General features: G+C 37.9%; 1 protein-coding gene across 1 annotated transcript in view; it reads right to left on the bottom strand.

Annotated features, from left to right (window-relative positions):
- Nucleotides 1-15,392, bottom strand: part of LOC113946426 (spermatogenesis-associated protein 7 homolog) — a 31,465-nt gene extending 16,073 nt beyond the window's left edge. Inside the window, exons 1-3 of the mRNA XM_027641650.1 lie at nt 15,284-15,392; nt 13,796-13,888; nt 10,754-10,801 (exon numbers count right to left, since the gene is read on the bottom strand). Coding sequence (XP_027497451.1) covers nt 10,754-10,801; nt 13,796-13,888; nt 15,284-15,335 — 193 coding nt within the window. The 5' untranslated portion in view covers nt 15,336-15,392. The remainder of the gene's footprint in view (nt 1-10,753; nt 10,802-13,795; nt 13,889-15,283) is intronic.
- Nucleotides 15,393-20,107: the final 4,715 nt, after the last annotated feature.

Here is a 20,107-nt window from a genome sequence, read left to right as displayed (position 1 = left end):
ACCCATTCGTGATTCTATGATCTTCTGATCTTCCTGAAAATATACAAGTGAGAGAAGAAATAAGAACACCTATTCTTTTAAGCATTATTGCTATATAGGATATTACACAATTTAATATGGAATTTATTATATATTATGTATTGTAAAATAATAATAAAAAAACACGGAGATAAGAAGGGGAAATGAGTTACCCAAGACCACAGAAGCCCACAGGGCCATATTCATGTATGATACAAAGCATTTCACGATTTTCCAGCTTTTGACAGAATCTTACTTTTAGCAATGCAAATAGGAATGATGTATGATCAAAATTTTCAACTCTTTTACCTGTCACGTTCCTTCCATACACAGCTCTGAGAAAAAGGATATGAATTTTGATGTGCAACAACACATTTCTCTTTGTAGATAGTGTTTAAAAAATAATAGCCCCTGCAGTTCTAGCTGAAACTAAGGACTCACACACAAAATATCGTAAAGTGAGGTCCACTGAGATCCCGCCAGCTGCATATGGCTCTTTTGAATTGAAAATGCAGCTCTGTCATAATTTCCTTGCCCTATGGAAGTCTGACATGTGGTAGCACATGTCAATACTACCAGGGAGGCCAGCAGAGGTCTGTGCTCTGCTCCTTCCCGCATGGGTACAGCTGCAGAGACTCCTCAAATATGTAATTCTAGAGGGCTGGAAAAGCTTCAGGAGGGCTGTTGAAATATGACTTCTGGTAGTGTGATGATACTTTGATTAATACTGACTTATTCCTGACAAAATGCACAACTGGCTCATGATTAGCCCAGGGCCCCCTTACACTGCTATTTGAACAATAGACTAGAACTTACAATGTGCTGCAAATTTTTTGCTAATAAGAAGCAACTACGCCTCCTCTGAAGTGGTGTAATTGCAGGACATCACATTAGTAACATCACAGAATAATACCTGAAACCTGGCAAAACAGCATTTACTAATGAGGGGTTTTTTTGAAGGGGGAGATGCATTCAGCTGTATTTAGTATTGCACATTTCTGAATTAACAGAAGGGTTACAGAGTTTTTGATAGTCTTAAAATACTATTTATTTTGGACAAGAAACAGCTGAAACTTTTTTTTAAAGAAACCAAGATGCTTATTTGCTGCACTAAATGGTTGTCTCCTCCGAAGTTTGTGAGGGGTCTTGCATGGGGTATGCCACATCTTGGTAATTCCCCTCTAAGGTGACCTCAAGTCTGTGTCCTATTCATTGAAAAAACCATATTTCACTAACAGCTAAAACCAGTATATAGTCTCCTGAGGCATGTAATCTGGCTTTCCAGTCTTGCATAGACATGAGTTCATAGCATCATCCTATTAAGAAAAACATGTTGACAATGCTAAATCCTATTTGGATGACTGGGAAGCAGGATTATACAACTCACTGGAACAAATAACACAATGTACTTGCTCAATCGTGTTCATACAGAGATTAATACCTTCCCCATTTATCTAGGTTTGCATGGTGCCCAATCCAAGTACTCCCCCATTCTGATTAAAGACTTTGCATTTTGCAGCCATACAAAAAATAACAGACAAGGCAACTTGATGTGGTGTCTGTGCAACAATGCCACCGAGTCAGGATACCAGGCTTCTTTCATGACAGTGCCAACGACTTGGGAAGCCCTGAGGAAAAGTGACATCCATACCTCTCTGCCCTTCTCTCTGTGCACAGGTGAGGCAGGACAACAACTGTCTATCCAAGGCATGGTAGAGCCTTCAGCAAGCCTTGCCAAGGACAAGAAAATAAAATGTTCCAGGTCAAAGAGCCACAGGTTTTAAACAGCCTTTGTCTAGTATTTCACTGATATTTTTACTATAAATATGGGTTATAAACATGCCACATGGCAGTAAGCCTATTCAAATAAGTACTATTCCACTCCATTATAGTTTCATGTTTTGAGTAGTTAGCAAAAGCTCCTGGGCTGAATGTCTCATACCAACTCTCCTTCCCCTTACCTAACAGATACCTGGTTTCACTGACTGTTGGGTTTTGCTGTGCCACAGCTAGGTGAGACTGTTTGAAGGGTCTTGCAGCACATCTTGGTTTGCTGGCATGTTTGCTAAGGGATTTATTTATTTCACCATCTTCTAGCCCTGCTCTCTCCAGTTTCTCTTTTTTCTCACTACTGTTTTTCTGATTCATGTTTTCCTCTATGCCCCCTGTAAGATAAAACATAGGTAGGTATTCTTCCCAAGCATGCCAACGCAGTGGAAGGATTAAAGAAAAGGTTTATTTCAGATGCAAGGATCACTTTTTTATGATGTGGCACAGCACATTGGGACTTCAGGGGCAAAAGGTGAGGTTCCACTCCCTCAGGGCCCCTTTATCCTCTCTGTTTCTCTCCTGTCTTCCCAAGACCTCTGTGCATGTCTGTTAGGACTTCCTCTCTCACATATCAGAGAGAGGCTGAGAACTTCTCTTGCCATGTGGGGTGGGGAAAGCACTGAAACTGTCTTTAAGAGTAACCACTTAGGCAGAAAGCCTTCCTAGAGAAAACTGAGTTCCTAAGTTTCCATTACAAATTTTTCTGAAATTGTACCTATTCCTATACCCATTCTCATGATTCCAGGGCTCCCGAGTCTCACCTGCTCCCAATACTCACAGCATGTAGTGCTTCTGGCTGTTTCCTTTCCAAGGCCTCTCCTCTCCTGCACTTCTTTCCCTAACGTGACCTGGCCCCAGAATCACGTGGCATGCTCCCCATGCATGAATGACGGGGCTAAGAATTTTCAGGTCACATTCATGGCTCTCATACGTACTCCTTGCAGTTCTGTTTGACAGGCAGCTGTGACCACACCACAGAGAGCAGCCTGGCCCAGCCACATGGACTGCTCATTGTCAAGAGCTACACAAGGAGAAAAAAATCACCTGACCATTCTGTCATTGTCCAAATGCTTTTTAATAACAACTAGAAATGACCAAGGGACGAAACAGAAAATAAAATGCAAACTTTGCATGATAGCTATCTGAGCTTTTTTCTTTTTCTTTTATAAAAGCAAAAACTAGCCCTCCCTTGCCTTTATATCTCATATCTTAGCTGAAGTGTTTAAAACTGGCTGCAGTTTACGGTTAAAACCATAACTGGGAATAATTACTTGGGGGGGAGGGAAGTGGCAAGGTTTGACCTATAAAAGCATATAATGATTCAGAGTGTCAACTGAATCCTCTCAAGACATGATTATTTTTATTCCTGCAGCAGCCAGTATCTCTTGACTACCTTTTTGATGCTTCCCAGGGAATAGAATCATGTGGTGTGGCCAGTGCAGCAGTTATGTAGGCAAATGTGTTCAAGAGCCTTTCTGTTAAACTCGTTTATTTGCTAATTTATCGTCCTGTCTACTGTGGCAGGAATTAATTTATCAGTGCTATAGTACAATTGCACTGGTACTTGTACTGGTATCTGATAGTTGTCAATGCGACAGAAAATAAAACGGATTTAGTTGTAATCTGGTTCCTGTAAAACACAGGAAGATCAGATACAATAGCCCTCACTCTGTTTTCCTGGCAGTTCTTGTTTCTTGACATTTGATAAAACATCTTGTCTCTCCTGTGCTGCTGTGTCAAAGTCTCGTGTACAAAATGAGCAAACACAAATTTACTCGACGTAGTAGAAGCAGTTTAGCAGATCATATTGGCCAACCCAAACCAAAAACTAAAAAACTTTTTCTTTTTTTTTTTCCCCTGGTACCTTTCAGTTCTACTCGTCTTTATCTTAAGTAGGAAGAACAATCAGCAAACACCTTAGTCTGCTTCCACAGCTGCCTCCTAAAACAGAAGGTTATTTTCAGGTCTAAGACAGAACATTATGGCCCAAGTATAAACATGGGATATAAAGCTGGAACAGGCTTCCCCAAAGTTGTTTACCAGATGTTACAAAACTCAGTGATTATAGTTAGAAACAGAATCCACACCTTGGCTCTTGCCTTCATTTTTGGCTCAGAGTGGGAGTTCTGGTTTAATTCCTACCAAGTGTTTTAAAAGTTGGCTGATGTTTAACTCCTTATGACTTTTGAAACAACAAGGAACTTTTGAAGGACTGTGGGGAAAAAAAGAAGAGCAAAAGTGGTGAACTCCAGACTGATATCAGTCCTGAGCATAACAACTGAAAGGCTGTTACAAGACTCACTTGAGGTAAATAATGTCAGAAACACCATTCAAAAAGGTTAAAAACATAACCATGCTAAGTTGGTAAGAAAAAAGAGAGATTTCAACTGTGGTTGAATGAGATAAAGGTGTTGGTTTAAAAAACTTCTGTAAACTCCCTGGCTTTGTTCTGCATGGCATTTTGACTAAGAAATTAGAACACTAGAAAATTACACTTGTTTACAAAATGGTTAACTGGCAGATCTGAAAATCTAATTAGCGGTAAAGCAGGTGTTTCTAACGCAAGAATAATTTTTGATATTATAATATTAAATTATTTCTTTCAGTTATCTGAAAGAAAACATATAATCATTTCTCATAAAGCTTGAACAACTACAGTTGGGGAACTCATGAATAATAAAGTGGTGGTTTACTCTGACAAATTGATGTGCATCACTTAATGTTGGAGATGTAGGGAAGCATATATTTTCAGCAGGGATAATGGAACATCTCTATTGTGAAAATGCAGGCCCTTACTTACAGAAGGCAAGTCTTATATGGGAATCAGTGTTGCTGAAAGACATCCATATCTTCTTCTAGATATATAGCTGCCTGTATTTTCCTACAGTGACAGCGGAGACAAAACTAGTGTAGTATCATTGCCTATCAAGGGTGGAAATCTCAAGTGTAGGTACAGGGAGCCTTTACTGCTGTTTCCTTTGACAGGTGGATGGTTGCTGCCAGAATTATACATCCTGCTCTAAAACTTTACTGCTCAAGAAGCATTTACAAATTGGGAAGGATGCAGAGAGGATCCATAAGAATGATGAACTCTGGAAAACACTCTTCATAGAGTCAGATTTAAGGAGTTGAATGTATTTAGTTCTGCAAAAGGATGTTTAAAAAGTAACTTTATTCCAGCTTATGAGCACCTAAAGACAGAACAGAAATTAAACAGAAAATAAATGCATCCTAAAGGAGAGATATTAGTTCCTCTGGGTAAGGTAAGTTAGCATTTGGAACACTAATGAAAACTGTGATGTAATGAAATAAGGTTTGGACATAGTTCTGAACTTCCCCCTCAACTCTCTAAAACAGCAATGAATGGAGAGAAAAAACAGGCTATATAACCACAGCAGTTTATTCTTTTTGTGTCTACAAAACTCAGAGATACATGTCAGTCATCAGAGATCAGCTATGAACTTCTCTGAAACTTTATTTTTTCTCAATTTTTGCTGCTATTGTTAACTGATATAATTTCAGATTTTTTGGCCAGTGCAATACAAGGGATACAAAGACAGTTACTTGTGATGTTCACATCTATGGGCCACATGCTACTGTCTGCACTGGTAATAGTTTATCTAGTGGGAGGACTGCTTATTTTGGAATTTCAGAGCAAACAAGACCATTATTTCACCAGAAACCAGCGGTAACTGAGGCTCAAGTCCTTAGATTTTATTTCAGATGCTCTTTGCCATGCCTTATGAAAAGCCTATGTTGGCACATTAAACTACAGCACGTGGTGTTTTTTAAGCCTCAAGCTCTCATTCAGCATTATTTGTTTTCATCAATATATAAATGCTGCAATGCTATGAAGCGAGTGTATAACAACAATTTTAAAGGGGAAGAAAAGTCTCTGAAACACCAAATAAAGCCAGAAACATTACTAAGTTGCACTGCCTGTTGTTCTTTGCCATGTTGTTTTCTAATCACATGCCAAATTCTGCACATTTTGAAACTGTGAGTGCTCATGCTGACATTAACAGGAATTTCCCCAGGAGGAAGGCAAGATGTATTCAGTTCTCCATAGCTGACCACTCATTCCAGCATTTTTTAACTGCTTGAAGCCTTTGGACGTAACCTACATCTGCTCTGACTGGTTCTGCCCTTCCAACAAATTCATGGTTGTCAACGGTGCTGACAGCACTTGACACAATTCTTTGTAGACCACACCAAAATAAGGAGAGGACACATTCTCTTCTCTTATTTGAGCAAAGACAAGATTTGACATTTGTTTTGCTTATGTAAGGGAGGTAGCCTGCTTTTCTTAAGGTTTTAGTGAGTATAAGTAAGGAATTCTAGAAGCTGGTGTACAAAAGATATGTCAAGATGCTTCACCCCTGTTTAAAGTACTGACTGCTGATGTATGCTACTTTTCCTTTGACAGTAGAATGCAAAGTTAAAATAGTCAGTGCACAATGGTTATGACAACACTCCTTTTCTCTACATCCTTCAGTAGCTCCCACTACCCTCTTCCTCCCTTTTTACAAATACTCTTAAACAGTACTGATTCTAAAATGGATGGGAAGGATGGTTTGGTGATTAAAACACTGCGGTAGGACTTGGAAAACTATCATTTAATTCGGAGCTCTACAACAGGTTCCAGTGTGATCACAGGTATGTTAATTAATCTCTGGTGTCTTAATTTCCTCCCTGTAAAAGGGGATGATGGCAAGCTGGTGCATAATGTTGAACAGACACTCCCCGAAGATATCTTGAAATGTGCAGTGGCTACTATGAAGGAACTCAGATCCCAAAAGAAGCTGCCCACACAGCGTAGGATTTGAAGTGTGAGAAGAAGAATTTATGAACTAGATCAGTGGTTTAACCATCGATAGCTGAATGGCGCAGTGTAGTCATACATTTGATATTCCCTTCGTTGCAGCTCCCTTCTAACAGTGATATAAGCATATATTTTTTACAGACTGCAAAACTTATTTTTAAAAACCAGCTCATTAATGCTCCATAAACCTGCAATGATAGGAAATTGATGTTGGTCTATATAAACACATTAATTTTCACTGATTGCTAAATGGTCCATTCAATTGCCTAAGATTCGTGACAACTAAGGTTCTACATTTGTAAGGATAAAATTATGTTTATATAATTGACTGTATAGATTATTCACAGAAACTGTAGAGAAAATGCTCCAATTTTTTATGTCTTTGAACTCTTTGGAGAAACAGCTTGTTCTTTTTCACAGGTGTTACGGTCTTGAAAATCACAATGCAACTTCATTTTAAACTGGCTAAAATCCGAATGGAAATTATTGCTTTGACTGATGTCTGTGTCATGCAGAGAATTAGAAAGAGAAAAACACAGGTTATAAAAAGTCCACTTTGTGCCATATCTAACTACTTAAGGACCCTGCTGGTACACAGAAAAATGAAATTCCTCTTAAAGAAAGCTACTATTCCTTTTTCCAATTACTAAAGCATGTGTTTCTGCACACACTTGTTTGTATGTCTGGGTTTCATATTTATAAAAATGAGTCACAGCACATGAAGCAATTATATGATCAACACTCCACAAAAGGTGAAGGAGAAACAGTCACATGGCCTCATGTACTCATGTATGATATTCCTTGTAATTCCTTTAGGGTAAATGTATACTCTGTATTCCTAAAAGTGCAAGGGAATTGTGTAAAACATGCAGGAGTCTGAATAGCTGATCTTGCCATTGTTAGTAGTTTCACGAGTGTTTTCTCCTCGTTTTCTACCAGCTCGTTTGGGACAGCTTCATACATGCATCAGCCGAGGTTTCTGCTCCTCTTACTGAGCTGATCAGCCTCAGGAGATCTGACTCAAGCTCGGGCTCTGTGAATCTGGGGCAGAGCATCATAGTACCATGGGAATAATGGTTAGAAGAGACTTATGCTTCCAAGGTCCAAAAATGTAATTCAACTACTTAATATTACTTGTTAATTATTAATCCCTAATAAGTAATAAATTTGGAGGACTCCTGGATGCCACGGTTAAGTGTCAGGCTCAATACTGTATAAATAAAATACCTGAATTCAAACAAAGTTACTTTGACTTTTTTCCTTTGTTCAAATAGAAACAATGGCTTGTAACATTATTTTTTTTTTGCTCCAGTACTTTCACATTTCCATTGCAACAGGAATTCTTTTTGATTGCTGAGACACTCTTCTGAAACCTAGTCACTGGCACGTTCAGCAGCATACCTTATGCTCTTTCCAGACTCATTAGATGATTTTTCTAGGAAATGTGGCTTCTGCTGAGAGTAAGAAATGTAAACATCCTCCTAGGCAGACATTTGGGATAGCCAAGGAATCCTTGTTTTCACAGTAGTTTCATAAATCATGCAGTTCTCATGACTCTTAAAACACCTCTGCTTAAATTTTATCTCCACAAGAACACTTAGGATAATGAACTATATCACCCATATGCCTGATCTTGAAACATCTCTGCCTAATCTGCACTTTGTCTCTACAGTTCTTAACCTGCAGTGCAACACTACAGATATTCGTGAAATGGTGCACTTAATTTATAGGAAATAACAGCAAATTTACAGTGTTGTATCTGCAGTACATTTATTCTTAAAATGAAACAAAGCATTGCACATTGTATTTTCTTCTGCCTTTTCAGAACTAATCCTTGTAGCTATTTGAGTTTTTCTCTTTAATTTTATAGGTTTTTGAATGTTTCCATCACTACCAAGTGACCTGAATTTTCTTTTTAGCCTACCACTGAAACGTGTGGTATCCAACACAGATCACACATTTGGAAAAATCCAACACAGATCACACATTTGAAAACAAAGTTACACCTCTCTAAGTGTATGGATTGAGAAGAGGTAAGAAAATATATGGCATCAGAATGTGTATCTGTCAAAGTTCTGATAAATGTCAAGGTTCTAAAAGCACACCACATTTAGTAACTAGCAATAGCAATAGTGGGAGATGGTTGTGGGAGAAAATTGTACATGAAAAGAAGAAAACATTGTGGTCTTGTACTAGACAGAAAATTAGATTTGTCCTCCCATTATTCTAGTAGGCTGGCAAAAAGCCTTAATTTATTTTATTTATGCAAATGATAACCAGAGGCCTATTTTTGAGGCATATTATACTGCTCAAATAAATTTCCACATTAACCCCAACAGCAGCAATTGTACCTCCATTGTGCTACTGCCCTACTTAATGCTTCAGAAGACGTAAGTTCTGATGCACGTTTTCATTGTGACTTTTAAATTTTGAGGTTTTTTCTTCAAGGCATAAAACTTCTTTTGCCAAGACAGACATTTCTGGAGCTAACCTGTCAGAAAAAAGACTTAGATCATACACAGAACCTTTTAGTGAAGATAAATATTAAACGACAAAGGTGATTTGCATTTCCCTGGTGGGCTACTGACAAAAATTGTATTGGGTCCTCACTTTCTCTGACTGAGAGTTAGAAAGTGACTCTCACTTTCTAACTGACTGTTATGGCTTCTATGACCTTCAGGCACCTTGTACTCAGTGTGGGCTTCTAAATTAACAGAAACTGCACAAAAGAACACAGTCCTGCTTAGTTCCGTAAGATAAATACCTTCCTAAGAAAGCATTTTAAGAAACACAGATAATGATTCCCTCTGATATATCGTCTAGGAACTTGTTATTGTGGCTAACACAGCTGAATTAATTCTATGTCCTCTTGATATTTTCAAGGAGGTGAGATTCTACTCCTCACACACGTTTGTACCAGTATCATCTCTGTCAAATTAATGTTCTTAGAGAACTTCCCATGGCCTTTCTTTTTGTTACTAGAGCACTGTTTTAATAAAGTGGCTAATACAAAATACTGATTTTGAAATTATTTTATAAAAGAGCACTGAAAAAAGAAAAACACAGTTGAGCACGAGGAGTCAAAAGACAAAGGTAAGGGAGTTTTGATTGTAATGTGTTATGATCTTGAACTTGTTCTCTTGCTCTTGTCTAATGAAGATCTCATGTGATACATTTTTCTGAATCTTTGTGGGCAAGGGTTACGTTTGCCTTCTTGACTTGGGTGTATTTTGCTGGAGCAGCTGCATCTCACCATTGCCTTTAAGCTATCTTTGTTTCCAAGTACATTGCACCCTGCTCAGAGCAATAGCCTACCGCAGGTCTCTGATACATGGTTCCCACTATGCACACACTGTGGCAAAACAAGCTTTCATTTTTCCACCTTTTAAAATTTCATTTTAAAATGGGGGTTTCCGTGCAGCAAGTGTGCTGCCTTGCATGTAACTATCAAACAGATAAGTAGCATATACCTCACAACCTGGTGAACGAAGAAAACTAAACACATTCCAAAGTGAATGCTATGTTTCCAGGGAAAGCGATGTTCCTTTGAATCAATCTTTCTTCCTTTCAAGAAAGCAAGTGCAGGAGAGACCCTGCCTACACATCGGGTCCTGTGAGCTCCAGCCAAGAGGTGGCGTTAAGGTGCAGTTCTCTTACCAAAACCCCATTTATTCCTCAAAACCCGTTTGAGCGGTAGTATGCCTGATGGCCAGAGATACATGAATCAGTTAAGGAAATGAAAAATACAGTATGGAATATCAAGGAATTCAAAGGGCCAGCAGTCTGAGTTTACACTGGAAAACTAAAGAAATTTATGCCTTCAACAACCTTGCATATCAGCAAGTTAGCTGATAACTCTGCAGGTCAGAATGTGTCTGTGCAAACATGAACCAAGTACTAGATACAGCTATTAAGTTAGATAATAGATTAGATACTAGGTACTACCGTCTTAACCACGATGACGCATCTTTTTGGCACATACATGCCTTTTCAGAACACCATCATAAAAGAAGACAAGTGTTTCCAAACCAAACAAGTGGAGCCAGAGCTATTTTCAAAACAAAACAAAATAAAGCTACTCACATTTAACACTGGTATGCAAACTCTTCGGTGCAGATGAATCAACAGCAGCTGTATTAACAAAAAGTAGGTTCAGTCCAATGAAACACTAGCATAATAAATAATTATATCAAAATGTGTAGAGATGAAACTGATCATCCCTAAGGTGTTGAATTCCCTGTGGGAATATGATACCAGACTGCAAATATTAGCATTATTAATAGTATACATCTACAGATGACCAAATCCTATTGTTTCCCTATTGATGCATACCATTTTCTTCCTATTTTCTTCTATTATCTTTGCCAATGGTCAGGTCTCAAATGCTAGCATAGCTTAAATGTTGTTAGGTTAGTTGAGTTATACCAACTACAAGTATAGTTGTAATGATATTAGATGAGGAATTGACCCCTTGTCTTGATCTGTGTAAAAGCAAAAGGTAAGTGCCTCAGCAGCGCTGTTACTGGTTCAGTATCAAATCTGGGTCTGAATTTTGTGGCTTTTGACCATCTCTACTTAGATATAGAAATTAGACCCAGTACAGCTGCATTTATTAAACTTAATTTTAATTTACAATTTAAGAAAAGCTTTTCGTAATAGCACCTACTGCTACTCAGAAAGTTGGTATTTCATGGATGAGTAGTACAGCTGCTATCAGGCAGGGGAAACTGCCAACTGATGCTCTGAGTGTGATTAAAATTGTCCTGAGGCTCAAGGTCATCAGTTTGTCATCATCTTTCTATCAAAAGGAGTTATTTGAATACACAATTACATAGGCAGTTTTGAATATCAAGTTTTCTGTTATTTGGTCATTTTGTTTTCATTGTAAAAGATTAAATGAAGTAAGCTTCAAGGAATCAAGTCCTGTCACTACTGCTGCACAGTCTTCATTAAGTCATGTGTCCATACAGAAGATGGTAAGGATGTTACTGGAACTCTATGTCAGATTGCATATCCCTGTATATAACTCAGGTACATGAGGAAATACTATTTTTGACTCTGGAGGGAAAAGGAATCACCTAGAAGCTCAATATTCCAGTTGCATTTGAAGGACACTGACTGAATTTCTATCTTTCACTTTTGTGATTTCTGTCAAACGTCACAGCAAACTAGAGTTTGTGCAAGTGCTCCAAAGTTTCAGACATACAGGGCTCACTACCATCTAGAGTGAGACCAAATAGGCTGTATTTTAAAAAGCAGCTGTATTCCCAAATCTTCGTTCGCGAAGCCTAGCCATGATTATGTATTCCCAAAAATTGGAGAATATTTAGAAAGATACTGGAGAAGGCCTTTAGACAACCCTGACCAGATTTTTCAGAGGAAAGAAATTCTATAATCTCCTGTAAAGATGTACAGAACATGTGGCAAATCAGCATTTCAGAGCCTCAGGTAAGTACAGAAGAGAACCTTGACATTCTTGCAATATTGCAGTTTTTTATATGTATGCAGGAGTTAGCTCTACAAGGAAAACCCGGGTGAGTGATGAACACTATAATAAGTAAAATAACTGTTTTAAGATTAAAGGTTCCTGCTATAATACACTCCAAATATGACTTTTGAGAACTGTAAGTTCAGATTGTGAAACACCTAAGAATTAGAAATTTTAGCCACTGAAAACTTTGATTAGCACCTACTGTGAGAAACTCTTTCCAGATTGACTGAATTCTGCTGCAGAGAAGCAGGACTGACATTTGAGAAAAAAAAAATTGAAACCTGTTTTGGAACAAAGCTTTTGGCTCCTTTTATGCTAAGAATCTTTTGTGTATATTTTCTTCTGAGCTTTAGGAATGTAATAGACAAAAAGACTGCAAAACATCTCTGTAAATTTTATTTTTTGATCTTTGCTCCCTCATTTAGACATCACCAGTTGAGAATAAAATAAATTTCAATTATATATGACGGTCTTTGCTGCTCTTAATTACTCCTAGTGGTTCTGTATATTTATAAGCAATACACTAGAAGATGAATTCTGCAGTCCCTGGAGTTCTCTGTTTCTAAGATATTGGCCATGCAAAAGCAAAATCACTTAAGTACAAAAGTACAGAGCAGCAATCCAGCCTCCAGCTCCCAATATTAGTGGGATGCTCATGAACCTTAGCATGGTGGAGGTCATCAATCTTTCAAAGAGTGGTTCTGATACCATGATAAAAAGATGTGCTATATTTGAGTCAGGTCATTTTAAGATGATGTATTTGGCACTGCAAATTGATGAAAAGGATTGATCTTCTGGCAAAAAACCCCACAGTACCAACCTCATTTATTGTTCAACACCTATGTGTTATTATAAAGCTCACTGCATGTGATCAGTGAATTGCTTGGTTAGAAAGCCTTGCAAGCCCAAGGGCTGGAAGTCATGCAGTAACTTAATTATAGCTATGACCATTCAACTCCAGTTGTTTCATCTACACCTGAAGCACCAGGAAGTTTACACAGCTCCAGACAACTGACAAAGGACATATTTTTTTAAAATCCAAATTCTGTTTCTAGTGGTTTGCAGCTATTTGCAGGAGGGAGAGTATTTGAAGAGGCCTCAAGAACAAAACTACACGTGGTTAATGGAACTTCCCTCTAGGTTACTTAGGACTAATATCGTAATTTTCTAAACATCAAAAGATGTAACCTCACTGTTACTCTTCAATAGTTTCTTCCAATTAAAAAAATACCTGCCCTACTCTTCTCATTTTACCTTTCCTTCTAGTCATCGGCCATATACATCTAAACAGAAATAATGAATAAAATAACATGGGGAAATAAGCAATATTTCCCTTCCTAACACAAACCTGTCATTTTGACTCTATAGACTTTACATCTATAAACAGTTGGGGTTGCTTCTCCCCAGACAAAGTTACAGTTTGAATTGAGTGTTCTACATATCTCTTAAGGCACATCTTGTTATGCCTCACTTTTAAATTCTCCTACGCCTGTTGAGTTAGCGACAGGGAGAGGGAGGAAAGAAAGGGGAAGAAATTCAGAAGCCAGCCAAAAATAGGGACAACCAACATATCTTTGGCTGTGATTTTATCTTTCACCTACAAAGACACTGTGGTAATTAAAGACTTGACACACCTTTGGCAGACATCAGTTTCTTGAAATGAGCAGCCATGTGATCTTGAATGATGTACTGGTTGGAGAGTTTGCAGGAAGGTCCGGGAGAAAAAGCTGCAAGCCAGAAAAAACTGAGTTTACTCAGTGGGGCAAGCAATGTTTCAGGTAATAATGGATCTGAAAATATTATAGTATTTATCCTCTCCTGCTTGCAATAAAATTAAGTCAATATGCATTCTTATATTTCTAAAAGTAAGAATAGCACAGAATGTAACACGAAAAAATGGTAAATTATTCTCAGTTTTCATGTTTTTGAATACCTGAGAATTATGGTTTCCAATAAGTAATGTATGAGCCTTTGATATTTTTGAACTCTAGAGAATAACAGAGGATCTCACATTTTAATATCTGATATAATAAATATAAATATAAAAATACAAATATAAATAAATAAAAATAATAAAGCATTTTCCTTTTGAAAGATTTAATACCAGAGAGTCTTAAATAATAGTAGAGAGCATTAATGCTATTATTAATGCTAGATAGTAATATTAGAGGATATTACAAAGTACTGCGAAAACCTGCACGTTAATGTCTCACCTCTTGGTCATACCAGAGCTAACTCTGGCACTCTACAGTTAGGAAAATGGACTGGATACAGACGAATACAGAATTTGGGCCAGAAAAGGAACCAGAACATGGAGCTGAAATGTGTTACACACAGACTGACCATAACACTCCTCTGAATTTCTAAATCACAAGACTTCTCAGACTCAGAAGAATTTGTCTCTGTGTCTGACCTAAGTTCATTAACCCAGGAAAAAAAGTCAAGAAGTAGACAAACATTTACTTGTTTTAAATTTTAACGTGGCAGTGTGGCTAAGATAGATAATTTTCTTTCAATCTGTTTCCAAACAAAAATATTATTTCTTTCTCAAATCCTCTCAATTCCTAAACAGATAGGATTTGTAGATGGAAAGTTGCTAGCACATAATATTAAAAAATCAACAGAATATGGGAGATCAGAAACCTAACGTGCCTTTGGCTTTCCATCCATGGACCCAGAATGACCCTTACACTTGAGATAATCAGGCCATCCAACCTATTCAGATTTGATTCTCTGAACCAAAAAAGTAATTGTTTGTTTCATTGTTCATGTCCCCAATGTACCATTTCAGTTAATAACTTAGTTTCATAGTTTTTAAAGTGTTTTGAAAAAATAGGAGACCTTGGATTGAGAGTCTGGAAATCAATCCTTCTAATCTCAGTTTGGCTGCATATTTCTTGTGTTGCTTTCTCTTACCTAAATCTCTTGCCTACTAAGTGAGCCATTGCTACAAACTGTTTTCCACTGCCAAGGAGTTTGACTGCATTCAATTTATTGTGTTATTTTTTGAACTTTAAGAAAGAGCAGGGCAGAACACCCGATGCTAGGTTTGTTGCTTCATTTAGTATTACTTCTTCACGTGCTCCTACAGGTAACTCGAAGCCTGCCAGAAGGGCACTGACATAAAGACTTGATTTCAGCAGCTTGTTCAGGAGCAGCAGGACATCCCAACATGACCAGCTGCAGAAAGGTACTGTTACTTCATCTCCAAGACCATCCCTTTGATTGTTCATCAGACATGTAGGCACAGCCAGAGTGCTCACATTGTGATGTAAGGAGGTGCAGACATCAACAGAAATGATTCTATGTTTGCTATAAAGCAATGGAGAACTTGGTGCAATATTATGACCAAACTACATTTACCTTTTGTCTCAATTAAATTGAACATGAGTAGTACAGGTACCACAGTGGAATCCAATACTTGAAGCAGACAAATACAAAGCTCACAGACTTTCTAATCATGAGCATTTACCATACGTCCAATTTCATTCACGGAAACCACTCATGGGTGTCCATACTATGCTATAGAAATAAAATAGTTAAAATCAGTACTACTCTGTTTTGAAGCTTTTATGTGCTTGAGACCAGTAGTTGTTCACTCCAAAACTTCTAAAACTTAACTCTTTTTCATTAATTTTGCCAATTGCTCTGTAACCTCCTGCTAGCAAAAGCAACTGGAACAAGCTCTTCAACTGGAACAGCACCATTCCTAGCTGGTGGAAAGTGGGGCAGCCCTCCTGAGTTCAAGGAATGGCAGTGCCCTAAATCACAGCAGATAGAGGTTCTTGTCACTAAGGGAAAGAAAATAGATTTTGGTAAATGCCCCAAATCCTTCCCTGATTGGCAGTCACAAGCTGATTTAAATATATGCAATGAAAAAGACAGCATGACAGAAGAACGAAGTGATAATCTAAACAATATCCAAAGATTAAAAAGGGATGGAAAATCCATTTATAAAAAGAACATTCTTCTCAAAATGAATAACCGCCCCAAATTTGAAATGCTAAAGATATACAAGGCACCAGTAGTTTAATCTAATTTTTGTCTCTCATAAAATCTAACTCTATCCTGTGTCCAGAAAATTACTAACATTGTGCAATAAGCAACATTGTGGTTATTCCTATGTAAGGGGAAAAAAAAAAAGCAAATTATTTTCTTTGCCAGAGACTTTCTGTTGAACTTTGGTAAGTCATTTTGTGTTCTTGTGTCTTAATCTCTCTGAAAAGAGAACCTGAAAAAATACATCCCTTTCTCAAAGAAAAGGCTTTAAGGATAAAGAAAAATGAAATGGTGAAATTTAAGGGGTGCCCAATTAAGTATCTCCCTCTGAGATGGAAATTGACTCGATGGAAATTTCACACTTTTAGACAAATTTTTCTTATGTTTTCTTAGAGTAACTTCAAATTGAGGGAAATGGGAAATAGAAATTTTCTGAGAATTTTAAGTAGCTCGGTTATAAGATGCTGTTGATGGTGCAAACACACATTGGGTTGAATTGAAACAGCCCTTTGTGTGCTGTTATGACAGGCAATATTCTTAAGCCCATATGTGCACAGAATCCAAGTTTTGTATTTTCTGCTGCCTTACGAGGATCTCATTGACCTGCAACATTCAGCAAAATGCTTGATCTAAGCTTTCAACATTTCAGAGTTTCAGCATTTTCTATATACAAGCACAGTTCTACATACAGAAAGTTGCCTGCTTTTGAAAATCTTTCCAAACTCTGAGGACTATTGTCCTTTCAAGATATTTACATCTTGCTTCTACATATGAGGAAAGATCTCCAAGAAATCGAGACCCAGGAGTGAGCAATAAAGAGTGACAACTCTCTCAGTAGTGACTCTTTTTTATTTCCTACTTTGAAATTACTTTCTTAGCAATTTATTACGGTCCTGAATGTGTAGTTGTATGGTGACTAATTTACCTAGTTTCCACTGATTGAATTGCAAGAGATTACTTCTGCAAATCATGTCCGGAAGATATATCATGTCTAGAGGTACAACACCATATCATAAATCCAGTTGTAGCAGTATTAAAGTTTGACTGATACACAGTGACAGTGATAAAACACATCTTTTCCTGAAAAACAAAATATGCTTTTGAAAAACACAAGAGGTGACTTTGCTCCTCACCAGGCTGCTGATTCAAAGCTGCTGCTTTTTGCCTTACAGGAGTAAGAGCCTGTTCTCCCTAACATGCCAATTATTTTACTCTTTTAAAGACGAGTATAACTGCAGTGCTGTTATACTGCAAATAGTTTATAACATTCCAAATTGCTAATTCCTATAAGTGGAAGTGTTACAACATGGAGACAAAGCCATACGGACTTATAACCAAATAAAATATGGACTTATAACCAAATAAAATATGGACTTATAACCAAATAAAAAACTGTCCAGGGATACTGAAGCCTCAAAAGCATGGAAATACCCAATTCTCATCTACCCTTCACAGTACTGGAAGTGGAAACCATCTCTGCAACATCCTTGGCTTTGCCTGTAATAAACTGGCACTGCAAGGAAAGAGCTGTCTTGTATATTAGTGAGATATTAGCAGTTAGCTAACAGCTAAGACATTAGCAATTATCATTAGCAGTAATTCACAGTTATGGTCCTGCAATCTGTTTGTGTCTGGCTACTTCCTCATCTTGTATTTAGACCCTAAATTTGGAGGGGAGAGGGGCCATCTCTTTGCTCAGGGTTTGTCTCATGCTTACAAGGTAGAACACCTGCCGACCATGCAGGTAACAGAGTAACCATTGTGAAAGTCTTGCAGCAAAGTGACCCAGTGAATGGCTGACAAATCTTTTGCAATTCCTCTTACTTCGGTTCAGTTGCATAGTCATCTCAAGCTGCTCCCCTCCTGGCTAAGAATTTCTGCCTATTTTCAGCTACAGGAAGAACTGGCAGGCATTGAGCTCTGGCTTACACTTTAAGCATCGAACAGAGGTTTCTCTGCTTCTGTTCCCTTCAGAAAATACATATATATCACTTCTAGAGGAAACCAATATGACAGGTTGCTGAGGTGAGGACACGGTAGGTGTCCTCCTCGTGGTCCTTTGGGGTTCTATTGAAAAGGTGGTAAGAGGAGGATGGTAGGACAATACCCTGTAGGCTCTGAAATGCAGAAGTGCCTATTTGAAGAGAGTGAAATGCCTCTGATTGCAGTTGGGCTTCAACAAGGGACAGAAGAAAGCCAACAAGGACAAAAACGGTGGGCGGTGTTACCAGGTAGTAGTGGTGGTGTGTTTGTCAGCATTTAATTAAGGACTGAAACTATATTGGACCTGAAGAAGGTATAGTGGAACAGCATTTCGAAAAGGGAAGTCTCAGGCAGAACAGCTTTCCAGCAGTTCTTCTACAGGTGCTTGACAAAGATCCTGACCAGGAAAGCTGCTTGGCTAAACTAGAGAGCTAAGATTTTTGTAATACCAGCTGTTAGAAAGACTTATCTACTTTGTACTGTTTCAATAACAAAATACATATTTTTAATAATCTCTTTATAGTCAAGATGTTAGTCCAAAATTGGAGTACTTAGGCACCTTTCAAGTTATAATTTGAATACTTACGGCTACTTTTGAGACTCATGTGTCCTCTGAAAGGTCCCATCAAGGAGTAGGTAGGCACCATGGCTGTCTGGGACCCTTGGTAGGGAAGGAAAATGCATTCGTTATGTATCAATGAAAGCACAGTTCTGTGGGGATCACAGAGCAGTCACCTCCTGGCCAGAATGCCACACTACAACGATACAGGTATGAACAGGCTGGCACTTTTAGGTTTACTTTCCCTGCCAGATCACTTCTGTTTGTTTTAATCCCTACCAATTAGTGGGACCCTTTTGACCAGATATTTTGAGAGAAAATACTCTACTACAACAGCATTAACAGAGCAATTTTCTACAGGCCACAAAAATGAGCCATGGCATTGTGCAAAGGTCACATATTTTGCAATCTGAAAGATCGTCTCTGCTAAACATAAATCTTCAAGGCAAAAGAAGGAGCAGCTCAGTATGTTACTGTGCTGTTCATACCCAAGGGAAGCAGTGGGGAAAAAAAGCACAACACTGAATATTTTCTAAAGATACCCTACAAAACAGGATAGGGTCACATCATAGTAGCCAAACCTAGAAAAGCCAGACTTAACACAACAAAGAAAGCAAACAAGCCCTCTCTCATTTCAAATTAAGGGCAAGTTGCAAGAAGACAAATTCCCATACACAGAATTCCACCAATTTTATGGAGATGTGTCCCACTGCTAAATGAATTCATCTCACATGAGTAACAGGGTAAATTTTACAGCCAACAGGTAAAATTTAATGGTTGAAAGACCCTAGTCTCGATTTCCAAAGCCACGAGTTCATAGGATTCAAACAGACACAGATTCATAGGAATGAAGATTTCAGTCCCTACCAATCCAATGGTATGGTTTTCAACACAATCATGTTCCTAACTCCCACTAAAATCAAGAATAAGGTGGTACCTTAATTTGCAAGTCTGATCATGGAGACTAAATGTCAGTCCTCATTTTTAACTTACTTTTAACTTAGTGAAATGATTCGCCTATATGCAAAAGTGCCAGCAATAATTTGAACTATAATTTAAATAAACTTTAATCCGTTTAAAAACTTATTTTGATTCATCTTAAACCTAATACTGGTTAATATGAAGCCAGCTAGTCACCACTGTAATATGTGTACATAATCTTCACCAGATAAATCTTACCACTTTAAATCCCACACTTGGAAGTCCATGCTTCTTAAACAGATAAGTCAACTGGCATACAGGAAGCTAAAGTTCAGTAGCTTTATACTCCAAAGGGTTGTCTGGCAGCAGAAGTTGCTTGATTGTGAACTTAGATTTGCCCGATTAGATTTGACAGTTGTAAAGGAAATATCTCCTTAGAGATGATCCTGAATGTCAAAGGACATACAGAGTGCCATCAGAACTA

This window comes from Corapipo altera, unplaced genomic scaffold (genome assembly GCF_003945725.1).
Source record: "Corapipo altera isolate COAL_440 unplaced genomic scaffold, ASM394572v1 48b, whole genome shotgun sequence".
Classification (NCBI taxonomy): Eukaryota; Metazoa; Chordata; class Aves; order Passeriformes; family Pipridae; genus Corapipo; species Corapipo altera.
This window is presented reverse-complemented; position numbering and strand designations above follow the sequence as displayed.